Below are 27,248 nucleotides of genomic sequence, written 5' to 3'. Positions count from 1 at the left end.
TTCTTTTTAAGAGTTTTAAGCATTGCTCCTATAACTGTAATTGGCAACCTGTCCCCTCCCTGCTTTTAATTAAAGTGGCGGGCAGGCCTGACTTCAGGGTGCCCCTTGCGCTTGCTTTTCAGTAAAGCCCAGAATTTCCACCTCAGAAGATGTGTGATCTTGAGTATATACTTCTATTGCTGTAGACAAAGTTCCTTTGAGTATAGACATATATTCTGCAGGAGAAATCAGTTTTGCATGATTGAATATAAAGAAGCCCACACACCATCAGACAATTCTTACATTCATGATGTGATTGCTCTTTGATAACCACTTAAAAAAACCATTGCTTTATAACTGTCATGTCCCTCAACATTTTGATCATCTGATACTGATTGATTATTGTTTTGAGGTTAATACATATAGTACCAAGGACAGAGTTGTGAATTCTTGGATTCTGTAACTCAGTTTTCAGTCTACCTGAAGTGTCTGAGAAAGGGTTGTCAGTTCTTGTGCTAAAGCTCCCCTCTGTGGCCGACTTGCATAGAGGGGAAAAAGGAGAGTTTTTATAGCATATCATTTTGTGTGTTTTGGTGGATGTGTGGGCTTATAAGAAGTGTCATGGTAAATGAAAGTCTAATGGTCAGGAATTGTTGAACCACCTCACTGTTTACATATGGCGAACTTCTACCTGTGAGAGTCTCCTGTGCTTATCTGCGTGTGTTCCCTATGTAGCTGATAGGAGTCCTTCTTCCTGGCCCACTGAGGCTAAGAGACTCTTAGACGTTAGGTGCCTGCTATGTGTGTAGTACAGAGTACATTGTTTCACAAGGATGCCTCCACCAGATAACCTACTTCAGGAATCAAATAACAAATGAGTCGATGCGTTGTTTTCAGATATGTTGGGAAGACGGATTCCATAACCATCAGCGTGTGGAACCACAAGAAGATTCACAAGAAGCAAGGGGCTGGCTTCCTCGGCTGTGTGCGGCTGCTGTCCAACGCCATCAGCAGACTGAAAGACACCGGATGTAAGGCCCTGCTCTCCCACCTCTTCACACCTCCAAAGGCGGCTCTGGCGGCCCCTTTCTTGTCTGAATGCTGAATATCGAATCCCGCCTTCCTCTCTAGTTAACCTTGCCCTGGGTTAAGTTTTGAATTGTTTGTTTGCAGACCAGCGTTTGGATCTATGCAAACTAAATCCCTCAGATACTGATGCAGTCCGTGGCCAAATAGTGGGTAAGAACTTTCTCCTCTGTCTAAAGAGATGCTTGTTCAGAACCTGACGTTCAGCTCTCCATCACCTAGAAAACACGCACGGGCAGATCCTGACCATGACAATGTCCTTGGAAGGACAGGGCACACCTGACGCCATCCCCTCTTCACCATAAGTCTCACCTCTGCGGCTTTTATTATTGTATCTAATTCCCTTCATCTACCTTTTGAGTTCAGACGGCTAAGGCGGGAAGGCTTTCGTGTTGGGACTGTAACCGCCAGTTCAGTCCTCTCGTTGCTAGACATGCCCCTGTCCACTGTGTCAGCAGCTGCACATGCCACTCTTCAAAGAGTTGGGGAAGAGTTTTTATTTTCATTTTATCTTTTTTTCTGGAAGGCTCAGTCATATATGAAAAAAACAAAGAAGTCTTCTGTTTTTGATAGGTTTTTTTAGAAGTCCGCAGGCTCAGAAGATTGCATTATTTAGAGTAAAAAAATGAATGCTGTTGTTACCAAGTGTTGTCCAGAGGCCTTCCGCTGGAAGTGAGGTAGCTGTGACACAGCTCTTGTAGTCAGGCTCCACCTTGTCTCTATCAGCATGTTAGAGTAAGACCAGTGTCAAACACATGCACAGCACGGACCCTCTGCCCACAGGGCTTGGTGGCACTGACATACTTAGATGCCACCTGAGGACGGTGAACGGCAGTGCCCATCCTGAATACCCTCCGAATGGTTTTCTTCTCACCTGATGCTTCCTTGTCTCTGAATCCTCCTTTCCTCTGTCGAGGAGGGACATGCCAGGGGAACGGAACTGGGATGGGAAAGGACTGGCTGAGTGTCTGCTGCTCAGGCAGGGCTGTAGGGTGTTTGCTGAGCGGTGTAGACGTGCAGATGCTAGCCGTGCTCACTGTGTACCCACCAACCACAGGTCTTTCTAGAGGAGGCTCCGGGGGAACAGACGAGGGGCTTCTGTGGTAGTGGGCAGTGCAGGAGACACAGAGCCTCTCCTGCTCCTTGCTCACCACCAGGGTCCCAAGTGCTTTGCCAGAGAACAGTGTCAGGAGAGAGGAGAGTACGTACGTGCGTGCGAGTGTGTGCGCGCGCGCGCCTGATTGCTTTTACTACCACACTGAGCACAAACTATACATCTGCAGCGGCTCACTGTATCTACACACGGTGGTAGAAAGCCCGAGTGGGTTGTAATTCAAAGCCATCTCTTCCAATTTAGTCAGTTTACAGACACGAGACCGAATCGGCACGGGCGGCTCAGTGGTGGACTGCAGAGGACTGCTAGAAAATGAAGGGTATGTATAACTGCAGGGTGGTGTGGGGCGGGCGCCCCCCATCCCCCAGACCCTCTCTGCTCTACAGAGTGAGCTCTGAAGCCGCTTGGGCTTTGCCAGATCACCTCAGGATGCAGCCTGAAGCGATGGGACTGTTTGAGCATCATTAAGAATCGTAACTGCAGTGGATTGAAGTGCATCACATATCTGAGTTCAGGATAACACCCTTTGTTACTATTTACTATAGAGTTGGGACCATCCTAAAGTTAACCCTCCAGCAGGTTGTCAGAGGCAGTAAAGCGCACAGGAAGAGACAGACCTCTTTCTCTCACGGGGCATCTGGTGGATTTGAACTGTGAACCTTTGCATTGGTAGCACACTCCCTTATCATTAAGCCACCAGAGCTCCCTAGAATAACACCTAGCAGGGACAAAACAAAAACACTTAAAAAACCCCACTGGAAACCAGTCCTCGGGTACTTCGAGAAGATACTAGTCAGCTTACTATTCTGGAAACTTACAAAAAAACAAAAAGCAGGAAGCATTTAACATGCCTTTCAGGAAATTATTCTTTAAATCTTCCTGCTAATAAGTGAAGATTGAGCGATAAAATCAGGATATCACAAATCTGATGCTCCTAACAGATGCAGGCAAAAACCATTGGTAGTTGCTAACATCACCGAAGAGACGCCAATGTCTATGCACTGTGCTTTATGCAGATAACACGCACCGTGTTGATGGTACCAGCTGCTCCTTCCGCATTGAGCACTGTTGGGTACTTGGTGGGATTGGAGAATGAACAGGGTTTCCCCCATGTGTGGTAATAAAAAATGTCTTATGTTTGAAAGATCTGTTCTAAAATATTTTCAGGATGAAGGGTTCAAGGGTTGGGGTTGATTTAGACGGAATCCAGTGGTGGGAGGAGCTGGCAGAGAGGCCGGCACTGCTGACCCTTGAGGTTGGTGATGGGAGCTGGGAGTCCTGTGTCCTGCTTTCTCAGGGGTACATGTCCTCAAGATTGTTCAGTAGAACGTTCTGTAAACTCCTTACTAACAAGGGAAAATCACCACTTGTTTTCCATATTGTTCAGAGGGGTATTAAAAAGGACTTAGAGGTATTTCTGTGTTCTCTGTAATGAGAACTTTGGCTGGAAGTTAAGGACAATAAGGTAGATTTTATTGTAAATCATGAAACAATGAAGTCTTACTTCATGAGGTCATTACTGGGCAGGGTTGGCATTTGTCGTCCTTCACTCCCCACGAGGACGCACCCCCACCGAGGCCACGAAATCCTTGAGTTTACACGTTAATACGGAGCAGGATGAATGTTGTGGCACCGCGGGCGCATCTCGGGCTCTTCCTGGAGGGAAGCGTGGACATGCTGACTCTCCAGGCTGAATCCCCTCCATGCTGTTCTCTCCTTCTAGAACTGTCTATGAAGACTCCGGGCCTGGGCGGCCGCTCAGCTGCTTCATGGAGGAGCCGGCCCCGTACACGGACAGCACCGGGGCGGCCGCCGGGGGAGGCAACTGCAGGTTTGCCGAGTCCCCGAGTCATGACCAGAGGCTTCAGGTGCAGCGGCTTCGGAACCCCGAGGTCCGGGGCTCCCTGCAGACACCACAGAACCGTCCTCATGGCCACCAGTCACCAGAGTTGCCCGAAGGCTACGGTGAGGGGGACAGAGCCTGGGGACTTGGGGGACAGTGCGGCCTTGGCCACTTCTCTAGGAACCTGCTCATGCCATGTGGTGGTGGGTGGAGTGGTGGCAGATTTTACGGATCTGTTGTGCCAGTCTCCTGGTTAAGAGATTGTGGGGAAATCTGAGGTAAATTAACACCTGAGGGAACCTGACCTAGATGAGGTGTTTGTGGTACTCAGATATTTTAACAGCCCTGTGGTTAAAGCACTCAGATGCTACCCAAAAGGTTGATGGTTTGAACCCAGCAGCCACTCCAAAAAAGAAAGATGAGGCAATCTGCTTCCTGGAAGGGTATCCCCTTGGAAAGTTTTGGGGCCGTTCAGGTGTGCTCTGGGACTGCTGTAGGTTAGAATGCACTCACTGGACTTTAGGTTTGGGAGGTTTGTTTACAAAGGACAGTGAAGTGGTTGTTTGAAATGAAGAGGGACTCTAACTTAGGAGTGGCAGACAATTCCAGAAATGATAACATGTGACCATATACCCAAACTTGCCCCGGGTGAGGCCGACCTGACTCTTCGTGGCCCAGCCGCCCAGTCCAGCCCCACCCATGGCTTTCCGAGGCTGCCGCCTGCGCTGGAGCAGACCGCCTGGTCTTTCTCTGTGAAGTGCCTGGTGGATCTGAACCACCAACCTCCAGGGTCACGCCTGAGTGTTTTAACCACTCCGTCACCAGGACTCCTTTCCTCTGATGAAGACAAGTCAAAGTGAGGTTGGCATGGTGGGGTGTGGGCACACCAGAGTGCCTGCCCAGAGATGTGGCTGCCAGGGAGGTGGAGGGGTGGGAACAGTGTGCAGGGCCCCCACAGTCCATCCAGGGGGCTCTTGTCACAGCTTTTCAGGGACCCAGCAGGAAGCTTAGCCTCCCTGTAGAGCCAGCGAACCATCAGGTGGCTTCAAAACTTAGTCTCAAATTGAACTGTTCAGGAGTTGCAGAGACATGCGTTTTCACAGAAAACAGGATGTCATTTTTTTATACTCTAGGTCACTCATGGTTGCTGTGATGCTAAACATTGTGACGCTGAGGTGTCAAATGTGATAGTGATTACCCATGGTGGACAGTGCTTGGTGGAGCTCCTCAGTTAAAACAAGCTTGGCAGCAGGAGTGGTATCCGCTTCTGAAATAGCTTGCCTCCAGAAACCCTATGAACTTGGAGAAAGGATGAAAGTTATACAGTGTTCAGGTCTTTCATTCATAGGGTTGCTATAAGTTGCCTATGACATGACAGCACTTAACAACAACATCACTTAAGACAACTGTATTTCATTTGCTGTAATCAGTTTTTAAAAGTCAGATGGAAAAAGCAACTGAAGGCCTAGAAAATAGAACTGTCATTTTCAATTCTCCACTAAAGCTGGAGGAGGAAGGGGAAATGAACTAACCGTGCCCCTCACTCTCTGCAGAGCAAAGAACCACCGTGCAGGGGCAGGTTTACTTTCTGCACACTCAGACAGGGGTGAGCACCTGGCACGACCCCAGGATCCCCAGGTACGTGTTCTAGATTGTTCATCCTGATTTCTCCCTGGGCCTGCCGGGTCTGTGCGCGAAGTTCGAGCAGGGCACCTCTGAGGAGTGGTGCAGGACCTGGGCTCCTGTCACTGGGTACCCCCATTCAGACACTGTCCCGCCTGTCCCTGATGTGGCCACTCACATCCCCAAATGCAGCTCTGCCGCCCCCTCCAGGTTCAGCCCGGTCACAGCAGCAGCTGCTGAAACAAAGGGGTCAGCTCTGTCCTGAAATCCGATCCTATGACCTAGGAGACCCTCCTGACTCTGGGGCACATCGAACTCAGTACGCTTATAGTGCAAGATCTGATAGTCTTCTGACAGCATTTTTGATGCTGGTACTAATTTTGTGCCTTTTAGAGACACTTATCCCCCGGCACACCGTGGTTCCTGTCGTGGTTAGACATTTCTGTGTGTCTGTCACAGTCGGCTCTTGCTGGCTGCAGAACGGCATGGCCCCAGCAGAAACTGCCCCATCTTGACATAGATGCTGTGATGAGGGGTCTCTGGTGTGTTCTTCAGCGCATCTCACCCCTCTGTCTTCTGTTTGGCAGAGACCTGAACAGTGTGAACTGTGATGAGCTTGGGCCACTGCCGCCTGGCTGGGAAGTCAGGAGCACTGTTTCTGGAAGGATCTATTTCGTAGATCACAATAACCGGACCACCCAGTTCACAGACCCGAGGCTGCACCACATCATGAAGTAAGGAGTTTGTAGACACTGCGCCGATCTCTGACCCCATCATTTAAAGCGCACGACTAACGTTTTTCTTTATGTGCAGTGGTGTCTGTTAGTGGGGAAGAAGCTTAAGGAAAATGTGATAGACTCTGAAGTCCCCGCGCTCTGTGCCCACGCTGCCCCCGGCTGCCCCCTTCCCTGGTGGGCTCCGTGGTGCTGCAGTGTAGGCAGCGTCCTGACAGGGCCTCTGCACGTGGTGCCGTGACACACAGCCCTTGGTGTGCTCCTTCTGGCCCCCAGGTGCAGGCCACAGGCACTCGGGACTTGCCAGAACCCCCTCTAACGGCCACCATTCCTGGGTGCTTTGACCCCATATGGCACAGAGCTCGTCCACAGACAGCTGAGGCATCTGGCAGTATGAACAGATCGGACCACGTGGTCCCAAGACCAGGCTTGTCCTTTCGTTCTCCCAGAACCATCCCGCTAGAGACGTGTGTGCCACTGAGCCACATAGCGTGAAGTAGACGCGTGAGAAACGGTCGTTCTTAGGTGCTGTTGAGCCAAGTATGAACAGATCTGAGCCTTGTCCTGTCCTGTGCCCCCTGGTCATTCTGACACACTCGCTTCACTTTATTGCATCCCACAAGTACTGTGTTTTTGCAGCCTGACGGTTTGTGGTAACTGTGTCAAGCGATTCTATCAGTGCCGTTCTCCAAGCAGTCTGAGCTCATTTTGTGTCCGTTTCATGTTTCAGTCATTCTCACGTACTTCACATTGCTTGCCGAGCCCGCTGCCCAGGCTGGAATCCCAGCTCCTGGCTCTCCTCCACCAGGTCTCCGAGGCAGAAACCTCTGTGGGGGAGACTGCCCATTTCCCCCCAGGGTGGGCCTGTGGAGTTGAGCCTCTGGCATCTTGACAGCAGCCCAGCATGTGACATGGTGCACCACGAGTGTTCTTCAGCATTAAGATAAAAACCCAGACCTGCTGCTGTGGTCCTGACTCGGAGCCACGCCCTCTCAGGTCTCCATGGCTAGTGCATTTGAACTGCTGACCTTTTGGTAGCAGCCCAGCATGTTATGCACAATGCCAGCGGGGCGCCTTGAGGAAGCCACGGCCTAGTGTGAGGGTAACCGAGGCTCCGAGAACCTCGTGTGACTGGCGTGAGAGCAGTCTCCATTCTCGAAGTGAACCCCCAGCACTTCGGAGGTTTGCTTGTGGGGCCGCTCAGAGTGCCGGTCTCCTCTCTTGGCTCTGTCCGTACATCCAGGGCTGTCGGGGTCCCCAGTGATCTCTGCTAGCCATGGACACAGGTGGGCACTCAGAGGAGACTCCCTAATGTTCTTCTCACTCAAGCCTGCCCCTTGGCAGTGAGGGGTGGCCTCATGTCCCCAGCCGTTGCGGAGTGACTTGAGTGTGTGTCTGTCTCTCCAGTCACCAGTGCCAACTTAAGGAGCCCAGCCAGCCGCTGCCGCTGCCCAGTGAGGGCTCCGTGGAGGACGAGGAGCTGCCCGCCCAGAGGTACGAGCGGGACCTCGTCCAGAAGCTCAAAGTCCTCAGACATGAACTCTCACTGCAGCAGCCCCAGGCTGGCCACTGTCGCATCGAAGTCTCTCGAGAAGAAATATTTGAGGTACGGACTGAGGGCCTCACTATCAGGCGGGGGCTCTTGCTCCTGCGTCTGTGGCCCCGAGGGGGGGAGGGGGGAGGGATCAGGCCCCCAGTGGCTCTGGTCATCCTTCCCACACTGCTCTGGAGCTGGGTTTGCGTTTAGTTCGGTGTTCTCCACCCATGTGGTATCTCAGGTCATGTTATTAGCATTTTTTAATACAATTTTTATTTTATACTGGTTTACTTAGGAAGTTCGTATTATACATTGCTTTTCACACCAGATATTTCCCATTTCCTTTACCCACCCCTCCCTCCATCAAATTGTGTGACCCTATGATTAACACCCCACCCCCACTCCACCCCTCAATCCTCCCCCTCCCCCCACCCACCTTGGATCCTCATACATGTTCTACAATAATGGTCTTATGCAGTGTTTGTTCTTACGGAATTGAGTTCACTCAGCATAATGCTCTCCAGTCCCGCCCAAGTTAGATAGTAATTTACAAAATCATTGTTCCTGCGTGCTGTGTAGTATTCCATCATGTGAATGTACCATAATTTCTCAATCCATTCGCTTGTAGTGGGACATTTGAGCTGTTTCCATGTTCTTGTGGCGGTGAATAATGCTGCTATGAACATTGGTGTACAAGTCTCCATTTGTGCTTCAGTTCTCATTTTCTTGGGATATATTCCAAGCCGTGGAATAGCTGGGTATACGGAATTTCTCTGTTCAGCTTTTTGAGGAAGTGCCAAATTGCCTTCCAGGGTGGTTGTACCATTTTACAACCCCATCAACAGTGTATAAGAGTTCCTATCTCAACACATCCTCTCCACCATTTATTACTTGCTGTTCTGTTAAACTTTGTCACTGCTACTGGAGTGAGATGGTATCTCATTGTGGTTTTGACAAGGATTCTGAGGCTCCGTCTAACATACTTTGGACATGTTGTGAGGAGAGACCGGTCCTTAGAGAGGGACATCATGTTTGGGAGGGTGGAGGGACAGCGCAGGAGAGGAAGGCCCTCTCTGAGGTGGATTGATTCAGTGACTGGGATAATTGGGATGGGAGTGTCAGAGACAGTGCGATTGGCACAGGACAGAGCGGAGTTTAGGGCTGTTGTACATAGGGTCGCTATGAGTCGCAGGCGACTCGACGGCACATAACGACAACATTGCCAGTAATTTGGAGTATTTCTTCATGTGTCTTTTGGCCATCGAAATGACTTCCTCTGTGGACAGTCTTTCCATGATTTTTGCCCATTCTATAATTGGATTATCAGTCTTTTTCTTGTGGAGGCCCTGTAGAACTCTATAAACTTTTGATATGAGACCCTTGTCTGAAATGGCATTGCCAGATATTTGTCCCCAGTCAGTAGGTTTTCTTTTCATTCTGTTGGGAAAAGGTTTTGATGTGCACAGGGATCTAATCTTTAGAAGGTCTCATTCATCAATTTTATCCTCTCCAGATGATGCATTTCTGGTTGTATTTTGCAGTCTGTTTTTACCATAGACTAGGCCGTCTAAGCTTACTCCTGGTTCGCCTCTTATGAACTTATGGTTTTGGGCTTTACTCCCAGGTCTCTGGTCTACCTTGAGTTGATTTTGTGTAAGGTGAGAGCTGTGGACCCTGTTTTAGATTTCTGCAGGTGCCGTTGAGTCGCCTGTGACATACAGCCCCCATGAGCCTTAGGGCCTGAACTGGGATCAGCTGAGAGCAGGAGATTCCCAGGGCTTCTCGGTGGAGCCACTTATCAGCATTCCAATCACCTGCCCAGTGAGGGTGGGCTTGCACTTGGCCACCTGTCTATGCTTTGGCTCAGCTGCTGTATCTCTGACTTTCCTCCCCCTTTTGCTTCTCTGCTGTAATGGGAAGCATGTGTGGATTTTCACCTTGGACAGATGGAAACAAGGTTGTGCTTTATCCAAACCCGCTGCCGTTGGTTCGATCATAGCGACCCCGTGGGAAGAGCAGAACCGCCCCAGTGTTCTAGGGTTCAGTACAGGGCACTTCTTCCTTTTCCCTGGGAGGGACTGTGGGTTCCCACTGCTGCCCCGTCCGTTAGCAGCCCCGAGGGCTTCACTATGGTGCACCCGAGTTAACTTTCTCCAGAAAGCCAGCTGCGTGAGGACACTGTCCGTAGACCCGAGTGACTGTGCTTAGCATCCTTCCTGCTGTCTGGTACCTCGGGTTTCTGGGGGAGAAGCCGTAGGAGAAAGGTTGGTGGGCAGCGCTGTGCCCAGTGCTGTGAGGCCGTGTTCTGAATGGTGGTGTGAGGTGACCCGTGTGCCGCAGAGCAGAGCCTTGGCCGGTCCTCACGGTCGGGGCTATGCCTGAGCCCTTGGCTGCAGCCCCCGGACAGGCTACTTCCCTGAGTGTCTTCTACCCCTTCTCTGACATCTGCTTTTCCAGCATGATGTCCTGCAGGGACAGGTCCCTCCTGACGACAGGTCACAGCAGGTGAGCCACATCTCACCGTCCTCCTTTCTGAGCGGTGTGGACTCTTCCGTTACAGGAACCAGAGGAAACTCTGGCTCCAGATGATGCCTGCTTTAAGTGAGCTCTGTTGTCCGTCTCATGTTAGAGTTTTGAGAGCACGTTCTTCTCCCTGAAGCTGCAATCTCTCCATAGGAGTCTTACCGCCAGATCATGAAGATGCGTCCCAAGGACCTGAAGAAGCGGCTGATGGTGAAGTTCCGTGGGGAGGAGGGTCTGGACTACGGCGGGGTGGCCAGGTGAGAGCTGCCACCGCCGTCCTGCTGTGTAGGCTCAGAACCTGAGGGGCTGGTCCGGAAAAGGTGTCCCCTTCCACACCCGGGAACGGCTGGGCCGCACTAATGTGCTGTCCAGAGCTTCTGTGTTCGTTACTGGGAGCTTCGGTGGGCAACACTGAGAGCAGGCACAGCCTGGAGTGGGCACTGCCCAGACAGGGTGACCCTTAGTGTGGGCACTTCCCAGAGAGGACATTCCTCAGAGCAGGCTGCTGCCCAAAGCAGACATTTCTCAGAGCGGGCACTGCCCAGAGAGGACACTCCTCAGTGTGGCACTGCCCACATTGGACACTCTTAAGAGCGGGCACGGTACAGACTTTGGACACTCCTGAGAACGAACACTGCCCAGAGAGGGCCCTTCTCAGAGTGGGCACTGCCCAGAGTGGACATCCTGAGAGTGGGCACTGTCCAGAGTGGACACTCCTGAGAGCGGGCATTGCATGGAGAAGGCCTTTCCCAGGGCGGGCGTTTCTGAGAATGGCCTGGCTGGAATGTCACTGGGACCAGTCAGGGTGAGGTCTTCACAAGAACACGCGGCTGAAACACATCTTATGAAACCTCTGAACTTGGCACCTTCTTCACGGAGCATGTTTGCACCGCCGGAGCCGTGAAGGCCCGCTCACGACGTTGACCTGGGTCTGGTACTGTTAGGAGAGGGATGTTTCTGTCTGAGGGGTTTTTCAACATACGCGATGATTCATGCACCCTCCAGACAATTTTGCTGTGTTAATGTTTTCTACTGATGAACTTCTGAAGTCCAGACTGATTTCAGCTCCCAGCGACCCGGCAGGACCAAGCTGCTCGGGGGTCTCCCAGGCTGTAATCTGACCCCTGAGCTTCAGCCCACCACGCATTTGGTTGGCAGCTGAGTGCTTCGACCACTGTTCTACCAGGACACTCCTTTTTCTTCGAGTAGGTGTCCTCCTGGGTCACTAAATTGATCACGCTCGGGTGTCACCTCTTGGTTCCACAGCGTAGGGTCCCCGCAGACAGACTGCGTGTGGTCTGCAGGGTTTCACACGCCCCTTCCCCGTTTGGTGATCGCAGTCTTTTTGTCTGTTTCCTCTTGTTTCCTGTGTAACTGTAGGTGATGTAACCTCTATTTCTCTTTGTTCCCCTGCCCCCTCCTTCTGGGGAGCTTTCCTTGGCTTGCCCTCTTCTCCGCCATCACTGTGTCATACAACACAAAACGGAAAAACTGCGGGGAACTAATTGATCTGTGGCATGGTTGAGTTTTCTTAGAATATGCCTATATTGTGTGTGCCCTTCCAAGAATTAGACTTCTTCAACAACTGTACCATGCTCACGTCTCCTCTGCCCATCCTCCTGGCAGAGGGTCCTGGCTTCAGGCCGTGATGGTAGAGTTACTTAGTGAACGTGCCCAGGAGCCCGGGAGGTGCTGCAGACAAGGCCCGGCTCTGAGACAGCGGCCCTGCTGGGAAAGCGGGAAGGAGGCCTCTCACCCCCATGGTCTATGAACACGTGTGCACCAGCCCAGCGCCTGGGTCATGACGAAGCGTGGACGCTTCATTCAGTTCTGCTTGGAGCTGGGGTCTCTTCAGCGGCTGAGAGAACAGAATTAAAAAGAGCACATTTCAAGGTGTGCCCTTTGACCCAGGACAGAATCACTGAACTGCCCATCATCTACGTGTCCATCTGGGAGAAGGGGTGCAGAGCCGAGCTTCCTAATGGGAGCCCAAGCCGTTGGAAATGAGAGGCATTTGTCCCAAGAGTGCCCCAAGTTTCTTCCTCGATCTGGAATCTAGAATCCATCTCTGTAAGATGTGGCTGCTGTGTGTTCCCAATGCACCCACACCCCATTTCCAAGAGGTTTGCTCTGCCAGGGGTCCCAGGTGGGAATCCTCTTCCTTCCGCGTTCCCGGCTGTCCTGACCGTTCACCTTGCACTGTGGCACTTTCTCTTTCCTGCTGCTGCTTTCATAGACGCGAAATGGCTCAGGAGTGCAGAACTTCAGACCGTTCCAAGTGACGTTCCCTTCCGTGCGAAGGGATTAAAGCTGTTAAGGTGGAGATGCAGCTGTTACAATGGAAGCCTGAAAGTGCACGTCTGAAATGCTCTTCTTGTGCTTGTCCCAGGGAGTGGCTCTACTTACTGTGCCATGAAATGCTGAATCCTTACTACGGACTCTTCCAGTACTCCACCGACAACATTTACATGCTGCAGATCAATCCAGACTCTTCCATCAACCCGGTGAGTCCTCTGTGCCGATGAGATGGGCTGGCGGGAGCTGTTTGTAGCTGGGCTCTCAGGCTCCGTTGTCGGTGTGGACGTGTGCAGAGATTGGGGATGGGAAGCGAGTGTTGGGGTGGACGGTGACACACGGACCTCTGGGACAGTTCACGTGGTGCCTTCGGTGAGAATGAGAGTGACTCTGAGCTGTGCTCTGTGGCCATCGAGGGAAATTAGGTGTTTCCTGAGGAGCGTTAAGGGAAGGGCCGCATGAGCATTCGGTCGTGGAAGCATCTCCTCAGCTGGAAACGGAAGTTTTGGCCCGGCCTCTGAACGAGGCTTGTGCCGGTTTATATGTGGAGCTGATTTCCCAGCAGCGCTGGTGTCAGAGTGGTTCCTGGGCCTGAGTGTGCCTGTTCCTCTTTGGAGAGCTTGGCTCTCTCGTCCCTGTGCAGTGGGACTGGGGCCGAGGGCCACCCTCGCTCGACCCCTCCCGAGTGCCATAAGCAGGCGACCCTGCTCTCCTAGGCCAGTGCCCAGGGCCTGGCGTCACTGCTGTACTGACCTCGTAGTTTCATTTTAATACCACCTTTTCCTTTACAATATTGTGAGCATCATTTACGTTCCTGTGGCACATGTTTAACAATTAGGGCACGAACAGTTAATAACTGAGATAATTTATCTCTTCACTGAGATTTTCAAAGGGGACCTGCATTGTTAATGGCACTGGGACCCGTAAATTATATAGTGATTCAAGGAGAAGGTGTTTAAACTAAGTGTGTGCACAAGGCCTGCTCTATATTCTGACCACCGATGCCAGGAATGGCCAATGGGCGACGTCCAGTGGGGGACATCCTGCCTCGCCCATGTCCTGATGCCTGTGCCCTCTGATGACAAGAAAGGCCAGCGGGTGACGTCCAGTGGGGGACGCGCTGCCTCGGCCATGTCCTGATGCCTGCGCTCTCTGGTGACAAGAACGGCCAGTGGGTGACGTCCATTGGGGGACGTCCTGCCTCGGCCGTGTCCTGATGCCTGCTCTCTGATGACAAGAACGGCCAGTGGGTGACGTCCAGTGGGGGACGCGCTGCCTCGGCCGTGTCCTGATGCCTGTGCTGTCTGGTGCCCCTGCAGGACCATCTGTCTTACTTCCACTTCGTGGGCCGGATCATGGGGCTGGCTGTGTTCCATGGGCACTATATCAATGGGGGCTTCACGGTGCCCTTCTACAAGCAGCTCCTGGGGAAGCCCATCCAGCTGTCGGACCTGGAGTCGGTGGACCCGGAGCTACACAAGAGTCTGGTGTGGATTCTGTAAGTACTGTGCCCTCACCCATTGGCGGATTCACTCACCCTCCTCTGTGTGTGGGGAGGGGGCACAGGTGCATGCCCACTTCAGGGGTGGGTGCAATCAGAGAAGAGAAATGAAGAAACCAGTGTTATCTCCCTGAGGCTGGTGGGTGCTCTTGGACACAGTTCGGGGGGTCCGGGTGTTAGGAGAGTGTGTGCTCTCCGCTGACATACAAACAACACTTGGTGGTGCTGGTGCAGCACTGCCCTGCTGGCCGCTGTGGATAAGCAGATGTCCACACTGTCCAACCGAGGAGAAGCAGACAAGGGCAGGGCTGGGCTCTCGGCTGCCGCCTGACGGGCACATGCAGACACAGCAGTGGGGCCTTCTTCCCCCGGGACGCCCTCCTGTGTCCAGTCCACATTGCAGTCAGACAGCCAGACACTCAGGCTTTTCTGTCCAAGTGGATGCATTTGAAGAGGCCGCCACAGAGGCGGGCATTCAGGGAGGTGGCCTGCCTTCTGTGGCTTCTCCTAGGCAACGCCTCTCTGCTCAGACTCGGTCACATAGTGGTGAGGTTGAGGGCAGAGCCACTGTCCCCTTTCAGATGACTGCACTGTGGTGTCTGGCTCTGCCCCTCACTGCGCTGGGTCCACCGTCGCTAACTCTCTCTCTCTGCTGGACCTTTCCCTGCCGCGGCCTCGGGTGCCGAGAGGTGTCTGATGATGCTAACGATGTCCGCTTGCATCCCGCATGAACAGGGAGAACGACATCACCCCCGTGCTGGACCACACCTTCTGCGTGGAGCACAACGCCTTTGGGCGGATCCTGCAGCACGAGCTGAAGCCCAACGGCAGGAATGTCCCTGTCACCGAGGAGAACAAGAAGGAATACGTCCGGTAGCGTCAGAGGGGACGCTGGGAGGGCTGGGGTTTGGGCTGGCGGCGTCACCCGTGTCCAACGCACTGCCTGCTTAGCTGAGAAAGCAGGAGGCCGGGGCGAGGCCTGCCTGTCCCCAGCGGCACTTGTGCTAGAACTCGTTGGCAGGAGACTTGGGATGGAGGTGCCATGCTGAGGGGTGGGGCCTGGTGACCCCACAGGTGCAGAAGTGGGTGTCTGCGTGATTGCCTGGTGTGAAGGTGGAATGTCCCTTGTCGCTGTGGCGGGGTGACTGTGGTCTGCAATTGGAGGTGCGGGGTCGTGCTGGGGTAGGGTCATGACTGACCTCGGGTGGGACCTGCTTGTGTTCTCACAGATTGTATGTCAACTGGAGGTTCATGCGGGGAATTGAGGCGCAGTTCCTGGCCCTCCAGAAGGGCTTCAACGAGCTCATCCCCCAGCACTTACTGAAGCCCTTTGACCAGAAGGAGCTGGAGGTGGGTGGATGGGCACCGAGGGGGCAGCTGCGGATGGGGGTCGTTATTTGACATTCGTCCTGGTTTTAGAGGATCTGGTCTGGGGCCCAGTGCCGACCAGGACTCTGCTGTCAGAGTGTGTGGGGCCCGGTGCTGGCTTCCTCCTTCCTGGTCCACAAGGGGCTCTGTGGGGCAGCCAAGACTGGCTGACCGACTGAGGGGCGTCATCTACCTCCGATCCCCCCTCAGTTGATCATTGGCGGCCTGGACAAGATCGACCTGAACGACTGGAAGTCCAACACGCGCCTGAAACACTGCGTGGCGGACAGCAGCATCGTCCGCTGGTTCTGGCAGGCGGTCGAGGCCTTCGACGAGGAGCGGCGGGCCCGGCTCCTACAGTTCGTCACCGGTTCCACGCGTGTTCCTCTCCAGGGCTTCAAAGCCCTGCAAGGTGACTGAGGGGCAGCAGGGCCATTCGCCCTGGGCACCACACTTGTCCTGAACCTTCTAGAATGGCCTTTTGTAATGAAGAAGGGCTCAGCTGGCAGGTGCCCCTGGGACCCCCTGGGATCCAGGGCCGGGGAGGGGCACCTCATCCCTGGGGAGTGTTAGCTAGAATGCAGGGGGCTGGGGCACCGGGTCCCTGGGGTACGTTAACTAGAATGTTCTCTGGTAAGGCTCTACAGGCGCCGCAGGGCCTCGGCTCTTCACCATCCACCTGATAGACGCCAACACAGACAACCTGCCCAAGGCCCACACCTGGTAAGAGCACGGCAGGGTTCGGGGACTGGGGGCCCATCCCACATGGCCACGTGGCCAACAGCATGAGTCAGGACCAGACTTACCTGGGCTTATTCCCCGAACCTTCTTTCAAACGCCACCCTCCTGGGGACTCAGCAGGCCACAGCTCATGTTCTATGAGAAAGAGGTAGTCACAGAAGCCCTGGTGGTACAGTCGGCATATGTGTGGCTAACTGAGAGGTCAGTGGCTCGAATCCACCAGTTGCTCTGTGGGAAGAAGATGGGACATTAAGGAGTTCAGCCTTGGAAGCTCTTGGGAGACTCGGAATCGTCTCGGAGGCAGGGGTCCTTTCTCACTGCTCCCCGCCTCCCCGGCACATGGATATGCACACGTGTACAGTATACACATGTGCACACACATGGACACACACACTCAAGTAGACACACACACTTACGTAGACACACACACTGCCCCACTGCTGACACCTCCCTCGTCTGCCCCAGCTTTAACCGCATCGACATCCCGCCCTACGAGTCGTACGAGAAGCTGTACGAGAAGCTGCTGACGGCCGTGGAGGAGACGTGCGGGTTTGCCGTGGAGTGACAGTGGGGTCCCAGCCCACAGCACTCGCCATCCGGGGCCTCCCGTAATGCCGAGGCTGGGACCCCCGAGGACCCGAGGGGGTCAGCCTCTCTCCTCCTCACAGAACCCCACCCTCATCATCCATCCAGTGAAGGGCAGCAGGTTTGGTCCAGTGAGAAACTCCACACTGGTGGGGACAGCTGTGGGGACCTGAGCCTGGGCCTCTGTGGGGGGCGGAGCTGTGCACCCTCCTGAGCAGGACTTGCCTTCCGTCCGAGCGGCCTGTCGGGGCAGAGAGCGCCAGCGGGTGCCTGCTGGGGTACCCGGCCACCCCTCGGGAAGGACGCCATGTCGGGAGGCCGGGGCGTGGCTGTCCGGACGGCCCGGCTGACAAGTTCGTTTTGCACAGAGAAACCTCTCCCTCCAAGCCCCACCTTGTCCTTTCTCCAGTGAAGTCACAGCACAGTGGGGCTCAGCAGAGCCTGGGCCAGGCCAGCCTTAGACCCGCCGGCGTCCCAGGCCGGGTGTCCGCGCCCCCTCCCCTCGGACTGAAGTCCCTGCCCATCGAGGGGACCTGCTGCCCAGTACAGCAGCTGGCTCAGTGCAGCCAGGCCAGAGCTGACGGTCCCCGCCCAGATGCCCACGTGGGAGGAGGAGGGCCAGACCAGCATGAACTCGCATCCACAGGAGGCCCTGCGGTCGAGTGTCTCATCCTCACATCGAGCTCTGGCGAGCTCAGGCCCCTGGCTCTGCAGTGAGGGCCTCCAGCGATCGCTTATCACCCCCTCAGCCGCTGGTCAGAGACGGATCCAGCCCTGCGCTTGTTGGTGCTGCGGGTGGCTTGTGTGTCCTGTGTGGACGTGCCCGGGCACTCGGGCCTCGCCCTTAATGAGAGGCTGCTGGGCTGGGCTCGGGGCAGGAAGGACATTGTGGGGGTTTGCTGCAAAGATGGGGCTGCCGACGTCCCTGTGGGGATGGCCCCTCTTCCCTGGATGTCAGCATCTTGAGAAAAGAAACCGCACACCTCAAGACAGGGCTGCCTGAACATGAACCCCAATGTGAGGTGGCCCCGACGCCCGAGGGCACCCCACTCTTGCCCGCTGGGGCGCTGACATTGGCGACATTAGGAAGGAAACCAGGGTCTACGGTTTAACAGGCTTTTGAAGTAGGAGCGTTTCCTTTGACGCTGAAATGACCTAGCTGTCAGGCGGCTGGGGGCCCCCTCCCCGGAATGGCCGTGCCACCACGTGCTGTCCCGGGAGGGCTTGCTTGGCTCCTCTGCCGCCCGTCCGTCTGTCTGTCCGTCCATCGTGTGGGGTCTCAGACCCATCTGCTGTCTGCTGTGAGTGTCCCAGAGCCCCACCTCCGCCTGCCAGGCTGCACCCCAAGAACCTTAACTGCAGCGGCCCCGTCCTCCCGGAGCCACCAAAGAGTGACCGTGGCAGCAGGGGCCGAGCGCCCGGCCACCTTCGGCCCCGGGGCTTTGCGCCTGACCTCTGGCCGTCCACAGCGGCCTCGTCGACACTCAGGGATGTAGCAAACCACCGTCCACAGCCCCACGCGGGGACAGCGGAGCCGAGCAGGGACTGACCTGGCCAGGAGGTGTCAGAGAGGGTGGCCCCCCAGCCTGGCAGCTACGCTGCGGTCAGGCAGGACCTCTGCAGGGGGACCCTCAGCCAGGCCAGATGGCATGGGCTTTTCAGATTGGTTTATTTTTGTTTATCAACCACTTTATAATGTATTTTTTAATTTATTTTGTAACGTCTTGTTTTTTAAGTATTGCTGCTATCCTTGTTATTCTTCCCACCATTTTTATGGCTGATTTATTTTGTGGAAGTTGTACACTAAGATTCTGTCGTCTGTCCAAATCAGAAGTATTTAAAGATGTGCGCGTTCTGTCTCATGTTGCTGTGGAACCAGCTGGAAACCACGCAGCACCGCAGCGGGCGGCGCCGGCGGGTCCGTTTTGTTACATATGCAATAAATTCACAACTTCACAGCCGGCCGTCTCCTGTCTGGATGTGGCTGGGACACTGTGAAAAGGGGACACACGGGACACCAGCCTGCAGGGGTTATGGGCCTGTGATCCTGCCAGGAACCCACATTGGGTATACGCCTGGACCTGCCCCATGTCTCACTGGTCATGGAGTCTGAACAAGGTGGTGGACCTCGAGTTCTGCACGGGCTTCCTCCAATCGGGGGCTTCTCTGAGCATCCCGCAGAGGACCTGGTGGGGATCCCTGAGCAAAGTTCAACCGTGGTCCTCAGGACTGGGCCCCGCATTTTGTCGCCACATGGTGGGTTTCAATGACTAGCAAGTCAGACAGTTTTGCAGAAGGAAAGCTGTAGATTTATTTGAGAATGAGAAAATCCTGCAGGACACACGGAGCCTGGGAGGCACGTCTCCGCAGCAGCAGACACTCAGAGAGGTCAAGGGAGGTTCTGTTTGCAGTGTTTGTTTTGGGCAGACAGCTACACCTGTTCCCTCTTCGACCTGAGCACACTTCCAGGTGGAACTGGGTGCAAGGGCGTCTGGGAGGTGGTGGCGTGACACACAGGGAGGTCGCGCTAGCCTCTGGTTTGAGTTCTGCCCTCTGAATCACCACCTTAGGGAACTGCTGTGCATGTGTATTGATGTCTAATCTGGTCTGTCCTGAAAAACGCCGTGGTGGTCTGCGTTGACTAAGTGGAGACCCTAACTCTTGGATGTTCAGACACTGCCCCATTGCCATCACACCCCGTTGTTTGATGACGGTTTTGCCTGTTTCAGCAATGCTTGGTTGGGCATGTGCCACCACCCTGAATGCTGCAGTGCGGGGGGCAGGGGGCCCTTTGGTTTTTCTCTCTTCCTAACGCCTTAGGTCATGTGAGCCACTGCCCTGGACTTCCCGCCGTCCTCGTTCTCTAGATCCCTTTCTCTGCAGTTTGTCTGACACCTTGAAGGGACCCCCACCTGCCCTGGCCCCCACCCGGGTCTCCCCTGCTTTCCAGAGTGCATGTGACCCGTTTTCTGAGGGGGGCCTGAGATTTGCTTGGTTTGTTTTACGGCTTTCTTCTGGGATGGGCGACTCAAGCCTGTCACAGACCATGAGTATCACATCTCATCCCTGGAGGGAGGGCAGCAGGTGAAGATACAGGGGTGCACACTTCCCATCTGGGGGACGGGGTGGCAGATGAAAGTACAGGGGTGCACACCTCACATCTCAGAGGCAGGTTGGCACGGAGTGCAGAGGAAGCAGAGGACCTTGTGTGACCTGGGACCTGTCACGCACAGTGCCTGTTTCCTCACTTGTGAACAGAGGTTCTGCAGCACCGAAGTGAAGTGTTCAGAGCCGAGGTGGCAGCTCCACTGGCTAGCCCTCACCCCATTCTTCGGGGCGTTCCCCAGGCTGTTCATCTTGGTCTGCCCCAGGACCCCCACTAGTGGTGCTTCCCGCAAACGATACCTGGGATAGGCGGGGCCTCCGGACTCTGCTGTGGGGCAGGAGGGCACATGCCAGGTGCCTGGGTCAGCTGATGCAACTCTTGGTGGCAGATGGGGACACTCCCAGTGTTTCTTAGCTATGCTCTTGTGTACCTAGATAGCCAGGCCTCCTCCTGGGGCCGCGGCATGGTCAGCTGTTGGTTCTGATCGTGCCATACCCTGTCGCTTCCACGGCCACAAGGTCCCACACACCTGCCTGGATGCTGAGGGGAGCTTGTACACCCCTCACTGTCCAGTAGCCTGTGCCCTGATCTGAAAACATGGCACACGATGCTGCTGGATGCCCAAGCCATGGGCACTGTCCACTTGGCTGCATCATGGCCAGCACTCCTGTCACCACAACCACCGCTAGTGTGGTCCACAGCTGGGGCCTGTGTCTACATCTGCGATCACACCAAAGACATGCGCCACCATTCAACACAGACGGATGACAGAGCCTTTTAGAAAATATTTATTCTAGAAAAAATCACACTGTACAATAGAACATTCTCAGTATGCAGATTTAGAAAATGTGGACCTAACAGCAAGACTGGCGTTAACAGAACTTCTGTCCTGCTTCTTTTAAATTAAGAAGGGAAAGTGATTTTTTTTTCCCAAGTCCGATGAAAACACATGCCTCAGAGGTCGGAGGCAGCTGAGAAGTGGCCCCAGTCCCTGGCCCCCCACATCCTCAGGCCCCTCCTGCTGGGGGAGGGGACCCTGCTGGCCACTCCGCTCCCAGCGCTGGCTGCGGGCTCAGGGCAGAGCCAGCCCGGTGCGTCCATGCCCTCCACCGAACAGGCGGCCTCAGGACCGGGCACGGTTAAAGCGGCCACATGGGCGGGCGAGAGGGGCTGATAAAAAGAATTCACAAGGAAGCCAGGACCCAAAGCCCAGCTTCTTAAAAGGTGACTTCAAAGCTCACAGTGTGCATGGCCCAGCGCCCGCTACACTGTTCCTCTTTCCACACATGATGGAGAGTAACAGCAGGACGCTGACCAGTACCGTGAGCAGAGGCAGGGCGGGGGCCCAGGGTGCACCGTCACACTGCGTGGACACGGGGCCACTGTCACAGCCAGGGGTGCCAGGCGGGGTCCATGCGGCATAGGTTGTCCAGGCTGTTGGCAGCGGCCACCAGGGTGTTCACCTTGCTCTCCCCGCCCTCGAACTGTGCCAGGTTGTGCAGGCGTGTCACGATGGCGGTCACTGCCTTCTGGACCAGGGAGACCAGCTGCTGGCTGTCCATGTTCTCGGGCTGCCCGGCTGCTGAGAGCGGGGAGGACATGTCCTCCTGCGTCTTCTTGTGCCACGCGATGATCTCGTCTCGCAGCACCGTCTTCAGGATGCCGTCCACCTGAGGCGGGAGACATACCTGGGGCTCAGGGGCGGATTCCCGGGGCCCCAGTCCAAACCTCACCTGGAGCATGAGTGTGCGGGTCACAGGATGGGAGAGCGAGAGAGCAACCACGAGTCCAGACAGAGATGGGGACACGCAGCGAGGATGACCACGAGGCCCAGGTCCTAAGGCCCCATCTGAGCGCTGCCCTGGGGTGGTTTTTGCCTCGGTGGGGACTGTGGGCCAGTGCCCAGCTTGGGAGCCTAAAGGTGGCCGACTTCCTTGTTAGTCACAGCCGCCACCCCCAGGCAGCCTTCCATGCTGATGGCCATACTCCTTGACCACAGAGCCTGCTGTCTAGAAACACTGTGAATAGCAGCGTGTGCTCAGAAAGCTGCTGGGGGGGGGGGGAGTGTGTGTGTGTGTGTGTGTTCACCACGATGGGACCGACTGGAGCTACTGGGGTGACTCCGCTCCAGCACGGGGAGTTGAAAGGGACCCACCTTAAAATTGGGCTGGGCGAAGCAGCGGGCTACGGCGATCATGGAGGCCGTCAGTGGGCCAGACACGCCGATGGTGGTCAGGAACTCGGAGATGTTGGGGGTGAGGCGGAAGGGGACAGGTCGGTTGGCGTCCAGGTCTCCCGTGGCATCATTGATATCAAACCGGAAGTACGCGACGTTCAGCTTTCCCGTGTCCTGGATTCCAGCAGGAGGCATTTAGGAAGGAGACGCAGGGCAGGGGGCGAGGCCGGGGAGGGGGCTGGCTGTGCAAAGCGGGCTACCTGAGCAATCTGCAGCATCTCGGGGTTGAGTCGGTTCAGGTGCAAGACGAACTCGGCAAAGCCGATGAGGGCCAGCTGGATGGTGAACATCTTGCGGAAGGTCCAGTAGTCGGTGGCGTTGGGGAGGGTGTGCAGCGCCCACTCCCTCAGCATGCTTCGTGGCACCATGTTGCTCTGCACCTCCTTGAGGATGTCCCGGAGGACCTGCGGCCAAAGGAAAGGGACCTGGGAGACGCTCGTCAACCTCACCGCGGAGGACCTTCTGCTGGCCTGCCCACATGACCCTCGCACCCACGGCCTGAGTTTACAGAAAGTTCCAGTCAAGTCTGCCGTGGATTCAACTGCACAGCCCTGAGAACAGGTGACACCTTGGCAAGCCCTCGATTCTGTGTCCTTAACTGTCCGGTGTCTGGGACCTAATCCTCTCGCTGTGCGTCCTCGCCTCATGCCGCTGCTGGGGCCGAATCAGGGACAGATGACCCACAGCTCTGGGTTGTGTCCTGAGTCATAAGAGGTTACACAGATTGGAGGAACCTAATGCCACCAAGAAGAGAGGAGAGGGCAGCCTTTAAAACGGGTTCCTGTGTCGGGAACCTCCTGAAGCAGGGAAAGACGCAGGCTGAAAGGAGATGAGGACCTCCTTCCCTGGGCCTCCTGAGCTGTGCGAGTGCTGTGTGTCTCGGAAGCTTTCCCAATCTGTATTTGTTAGATCAGCACAGGTGACTCAGACCCTTGTACACAAAAGCAGAGTGTGTGGTCTGTGTGACTGAGAATGTGTGAGTGCCCCAGAGCCGTGCCTGCACCTGCTTACTACAGAGTACACGACAGTCAAGAGTCAGCAAGTGGCCAGTCTCCTCGTGGTACATGAACACAGGCTGCTGTCCCAGTCAGCAAGGACCTTCAGATAGTTCCCCTCAGTTACTATAAAAATCACAGCTTATGTGGTGAATTTTTTGGTAGAAACTGGCAAATCCTCTGGAAATGCAAAGGACCCAAGACAGACAAAATAGACTTGAAAAAAATGACTGGAAAACTCACTTCCAATTTTATAACTTCCTGTCAGAGACCTCTCCAGAGTACTGAAGAGCAATGATATCAGTCTGTAGACTAAGGTGCACTTGATACAGACCACGGTCTTTGCAATCACTTGCTATGCATCAGAGAGCTGGGCAATTACTAGGGATGATAGGAGGAGAACTGTCTGACATACTTTGGACATGTTGCAAGGAGGCACCAGTCCTTGGAGAGGGATGTCATGCTTGGGAGGGTAGAGGGACAGCGCAGGAGAGGAAGACCCTCGATGAGATGGATAGATTCAGTGACTGGGGTAAAGGGGGGAGGTGTGTCAGTGACCATAAGATTGGCACGGGATAGAGCAGGGTTTAGAGTTGTACACAGGGTCGCTATGAGTCGCAGGTGACTTGATGGCACATAACAACAACTCAGTCCTCAGAACAGCATGGTTCTGGCATAAGGAAAGATGTCGCAGATCAATGACAGAGAAGGAACAGTCCAGAAGTAACAAAGTGCAGTCCCTGCCTCATACCACACACAAACTCAGTGACTCCAAGGCTACACGGAAGAAGGAAAACAGACTCCTGGACGGGACACTGGAGCCAAACTTCTTACCTCGGACTGAACCCCAACAGCACAAGCCACCCACCCGAAAACTGCTTAACTGGACTAGTTATGAAAAGTTTTGTTCCTTAAAAGACATCCTTAAGAAAAGTGACATGGGCGAGCTCTGGTGGCCTAGTGGCAAGAAGCTGCAACTGCAATCTCAGAGATGCACGTTTCAAATCCACCAGATGCTCTGCTGGAGAAGGAGGGACAATCTCCTCCTGTACCAGTCAGATCTGATTTGACGGTACACACAAAAAATAATGAAATAAATTAAAAAAAAATAAATAAAAGTGACATGATATTCCACAGGATGTGAGGTATCATTTGCAAATCATGTAGCTCTAATCAACAACAAGTAAAAGTCAATAATAAAAAGACACCCAAGGTTGGGACACAAAGAATTAGATGGTCATTTCTAAGAAGTTATGCAAATGGCCAATAAGCGCGCGCGCGCACACACACACACACACACAAGCATCATCCCCTTTCTCATCATGCCAAGTTCAGCCCTGCTGGAAACATGACCGACAAGCACTACTGACGAGTCATTAGCCCCACACTCCATTGGTCTTCTCTGGCAAAGTGGCCAAGTTCCTCACGCCAGGCAATGTAACAGTCCACCATCACTCCTGCATCTACATCCAGGAGCAAGAAAACCCTCGTGCAGACAAAAATGCAGCTAGAAACCACCTAAGTGACGAAGCCAGCCAGAAATGACACGGAGGGTAAAATCCCATTTCTCTAAGGCTCTGACAGGCACATCGAGAGACAGAGGGACGTGTGAACAAATCCCATTTCTCTAAGGCTCTGACAGGCACATTGAGAAACGGAGGGAGGTGTGAGCACAAGCTGGGAGAAGGTGCTAGTGGGCGCGACAAAAATGTTCCCAGACGAGACAATGGGGAGAGGGCTGTGCGAGTGGACGGGCACTCACAGAACGGTGCGCTCGGAGAGTCTACAGCAGGTGAGGGACATCTCAGGGAAGGTGTGACAGAAGACGTGAAGGGCGAAAAGTCGAACAGTGACAGAGGGAAGGAGGGACAGTGGAGAGGAGGCAGTCTGCGTCTCTGGCCGGTGGTAACTGCCCGCAGCAAGAGTCACAGAGCTGGTGCAGCGCTGCGTCGGGAAGGCCCCTCCTCGCTCGCTCCAGCCGCCCTGCACGGTACCTGGTGGCTGGCCTGGGTGCCCCGCGCCTGCACCGTGGCCAGTCTGTCGTAGTAGCGGGAGATGGGGTTGTCGTGCTCAATGCCCTTCTTGGCGCAGCGCTGCTTGTAGATCTCCACCAAGGACAGGGACGAGGGGTTGTCTTCCACAAGGCGCATCTGGGGGGACACGGCCACCACCCGGGGAACTGGGGACAGAGGGAGAGTCAGTGGACCAGAGATCTCCTGGCCGCCCAAATGCAGAGGACATAAAGGGGCTCCTGGGAGAGCCCGGGTGTCCACACCCCACATCACTGGGCCAGCAGTGACACGAGGTTTAGCCTCTGAGCCCGCAGCGGGACACGGATGGAGGGGCTTCTTTGATAGAATCTTAGCAAATAACCCACATTTCTTGAAAACCTCTCTCTATAGGGCTATTGATGCCCCATTGGGAAAGGTGCCTAAGACTGAACTTCTAGAAGAGAGGTAACCCGTGACTCGAACGTGGTTCCATGAGAACCACCAGGGCCCCCCCAAAACGTACAGGGCGACCAGCACTCAGCCTGCACAGGGACGACATTCAGTCCACAGCCACTGGGAGCCAGCTGAGCTCTGGCTGACCCATCCACGCTGTGACCCCTGGGCCTGTCATCCCATGCCCCCTTCACAGGGTTGACAGCTTTCAGGGAGAGATTAACTCAAGGTAACTGACATCTGGTTGACACAAGTCAGGAGCAGTGGGCCCCGCCCTCCCCGCGGCCCCGCCCTCCCCGCGGCCCCGCCCTCCCCGCGGCCCCGCACCTGTGAAGAACAGGTGCCGCTTGGTGGTCTCCTTCCGCTTCTCCAGGCAGGGGTTGAGCAGGCGCAGCAGCTGCAGCACGCGCTCCTCCCGCCGGGACTCCGTGAGGCAGGCGTCGTTCATGACCAGGTAGGGGTAGATCTTGCCGTTGTGGCCACGGATGTAGAGCCTGCGGGCTGCCGTGTTGTGCTTCTGCACAATCTCCACGCGGGGCATGAACCTGCGGGCCGGCCACTGTCACACCCGGGTCACGTCCGGGCCACCCGGAGTGGCCACCCGGCGCAGCCACCTGGCGTGACCACCCAGCATGGCCACGTCCACGTCCAGGCCACCCGGCACCCCACACTGGGCCATCCGGCACAGCCACCCTGCATGTCCACATCCAATCCACCCAGAGCGGCCACCTGACACGGCCACGGCCACGTCCACATCCAGTGCACCTGGCGCGGCCAGCCAGCACCCCACGTCTGGGCCACCCAGCGCGGCCACACCTGGCCGGCCACTCACCGCGCTATCTTGATATAGTAATGCGTGGGCTTGGGCATCAGGAACTCCCCCGGGATCTCCACCTCTGCCGTCTGCGCTGAGAAGTTGCTGAGGAAGCGACACTTCTCCTCAATGAGGAAGAACTTCGGGAGCTGCTTGGTCTTGGCCTCCAGGATTTTAATCCACTTCTTCAGTTTAGAAATGAGGTTGTGCAGCTTCATGGATCCCGGAACACTGAAGTCGAAATCTTGCAAACATGGAGTTATACTTTAGTTACACCGAGCTCAGAGCCACAGGCCTCGGCACACCCTCCCTGACCGGGGGAAAGTGCCCCTGCCTCCCCAGCGAGGTTCAGGCCAGAGGAGCCACAGGGGGCCTCATGCCAGCTTCTGCTTAGGGGTGCAGCCCTGACCTCAAGATGCCCACAGTTCCTGGTCATGAACACTGCAGCCCCTGCCATGAGATAACTGGCCGAGCAGGGGACAGAGGGATGGAAACCAAGCCGAGGGTGATGAGGCCATTAAGGAGGGTCCCCAGTCCTCTGGAAACACTGGAGGCAAACAGACTTTCACATTCCCACCAACTAGGTCCAGCAGGCCTGACTCAGCTGCCCCCAGGGGGAATGGAGCACTGCCCACAGTGTCCCAAGACCGTAATCATGGAAGTGGCCACAGACAGACAGACAAAGATACAGAGACACACAGAAACACACACACACAGACACACA

At 55.0% G+C, this 27,248-nt stretch overlaps 2 protein-coding genes across 3 annotated transcripts in view; one reads left to right on the top strand and one right to left on the bottom strand.

Moving 5' to 3' along the window:
* Window positions 1-16,909, top strand: part of SMURF1 (SMAD specific E3 ubiquitin protein ligase 1) — a 133,467-nt gene extending 116,558 nt beyond the window's left edge. Inside the window, exons 4-18 of the mRNA XM_006889769.1 lie at window positions 877-1,010; window positions 1,153-1,218; window positions 2,423-2,498; window positions 3,903-4,144; window positions 5,576-5,660; window positions 6,233-6,379; window positions 7,787-7,985; window positions 10,593-10,696; window positions 12,829-12,943; window positions 14,054-14,232; window positions 14,971-15,108; window positions 15,465-15,585; window positions 15,814-16,015; window positions 16,242-16,326; window positions 16,810-16,909. Coding sequence (XP_006889831.1) covers window positions 877-1,010; window positions 1,153-1,218; window positions 2,423-2,498; window positions 3,903-4,144; window positions 5,576-5,660; window positions 6,233-6,379; window positions 7,787-7,985; window positions 10,593-10,696; window positions 12,829-12,943; window positions 14,054-14,232; window positions 14,971-15,108; window positions 15,465-15,585; window positions 15,814-16,015; window positions 16,242-16,326; window positions 16,810-16,909 — 1,993 coding nt within the window. The remainder of the gene's footprint in view (window positions 1-876; window positions 1,011-1,152; window positions 1,219-2,422; window positions 2,499-3,902; window positions 4,145-5,575; window positions 5,661-6,232; window positions 6,380-7,786; window positions 7,986-10,592; window positions 10,697-12,828; window positions 12,944-14,053; window positions 14,233-14,970; window positions 15,109-15,464; window positions 15,586-15,813; window positions 16,016-16,241; window positions 16,327-16,809) is intronic.
* Window positions 16,910-21,390: 4,481 nt separating this feature from the next.
* TRRAP (transformation/transcription domain-associated protein) overlaps window positions 21,391-27,248 on the bottom strand; it is an 89,949-nt gene continuing 84,091 nt past the window's right edge. The window contains exons 65-70 of one of the 2 annotated variants that reach the window (XM_006889633.1): window positions 26,543-26,768; window positions 26,038-26,255; window positions 25,261-25,445; window positions 22,472-22,675; window positions 22,191-22,385; window positions 21,391-21,705 (exon numbers count right to left, since the gene is read on the bottom strand). In XM_006889633.1, the coding sequence (XP_006889695.1) occupies window positions 21,421-21,705; window positions 22,191-22,385; window positions 22,472-22,675; window positions 25,261-25,445; window positions 26,038-26,255; window positions 26,543-26,768 (1,313 nt within the window). In that variant the 3' untranslated portion in view covers window positions 21,391-21,420. The remainder of the gene's footprint in view (window positions 21,706-22,190; window positions 22,386-22,471; window positions 22,676-25,260; window positions 25,446-26,037; window positions 26,256-26,542; window positions 26,769-27,248) is intronic. The other variant, XM_006889632.1, reaches the window with a different exon arrangement.

Source organism: Elephantulus edwardii, unplaced genomic scaffold (genome assembly GCF_000299155.1).
Source record: "Elephantulus edwardii isolate Elephantulus edwardi_28Jun2011 unplaced genomic scaffold, EleEdw1.0 scaffold00080, whole genome shotgun sequence".
In the NCBI taxonomy this organism is placed as follows: Eukaryota; Metazoa; Chordata; class Mammalia; order Macroscelidea; family Macroscelididae; genus Elephantulus; species Elephantulus edwardii.
This window is presented reverse-complemented; position numbering and strand designations above follow the sequence as displayed.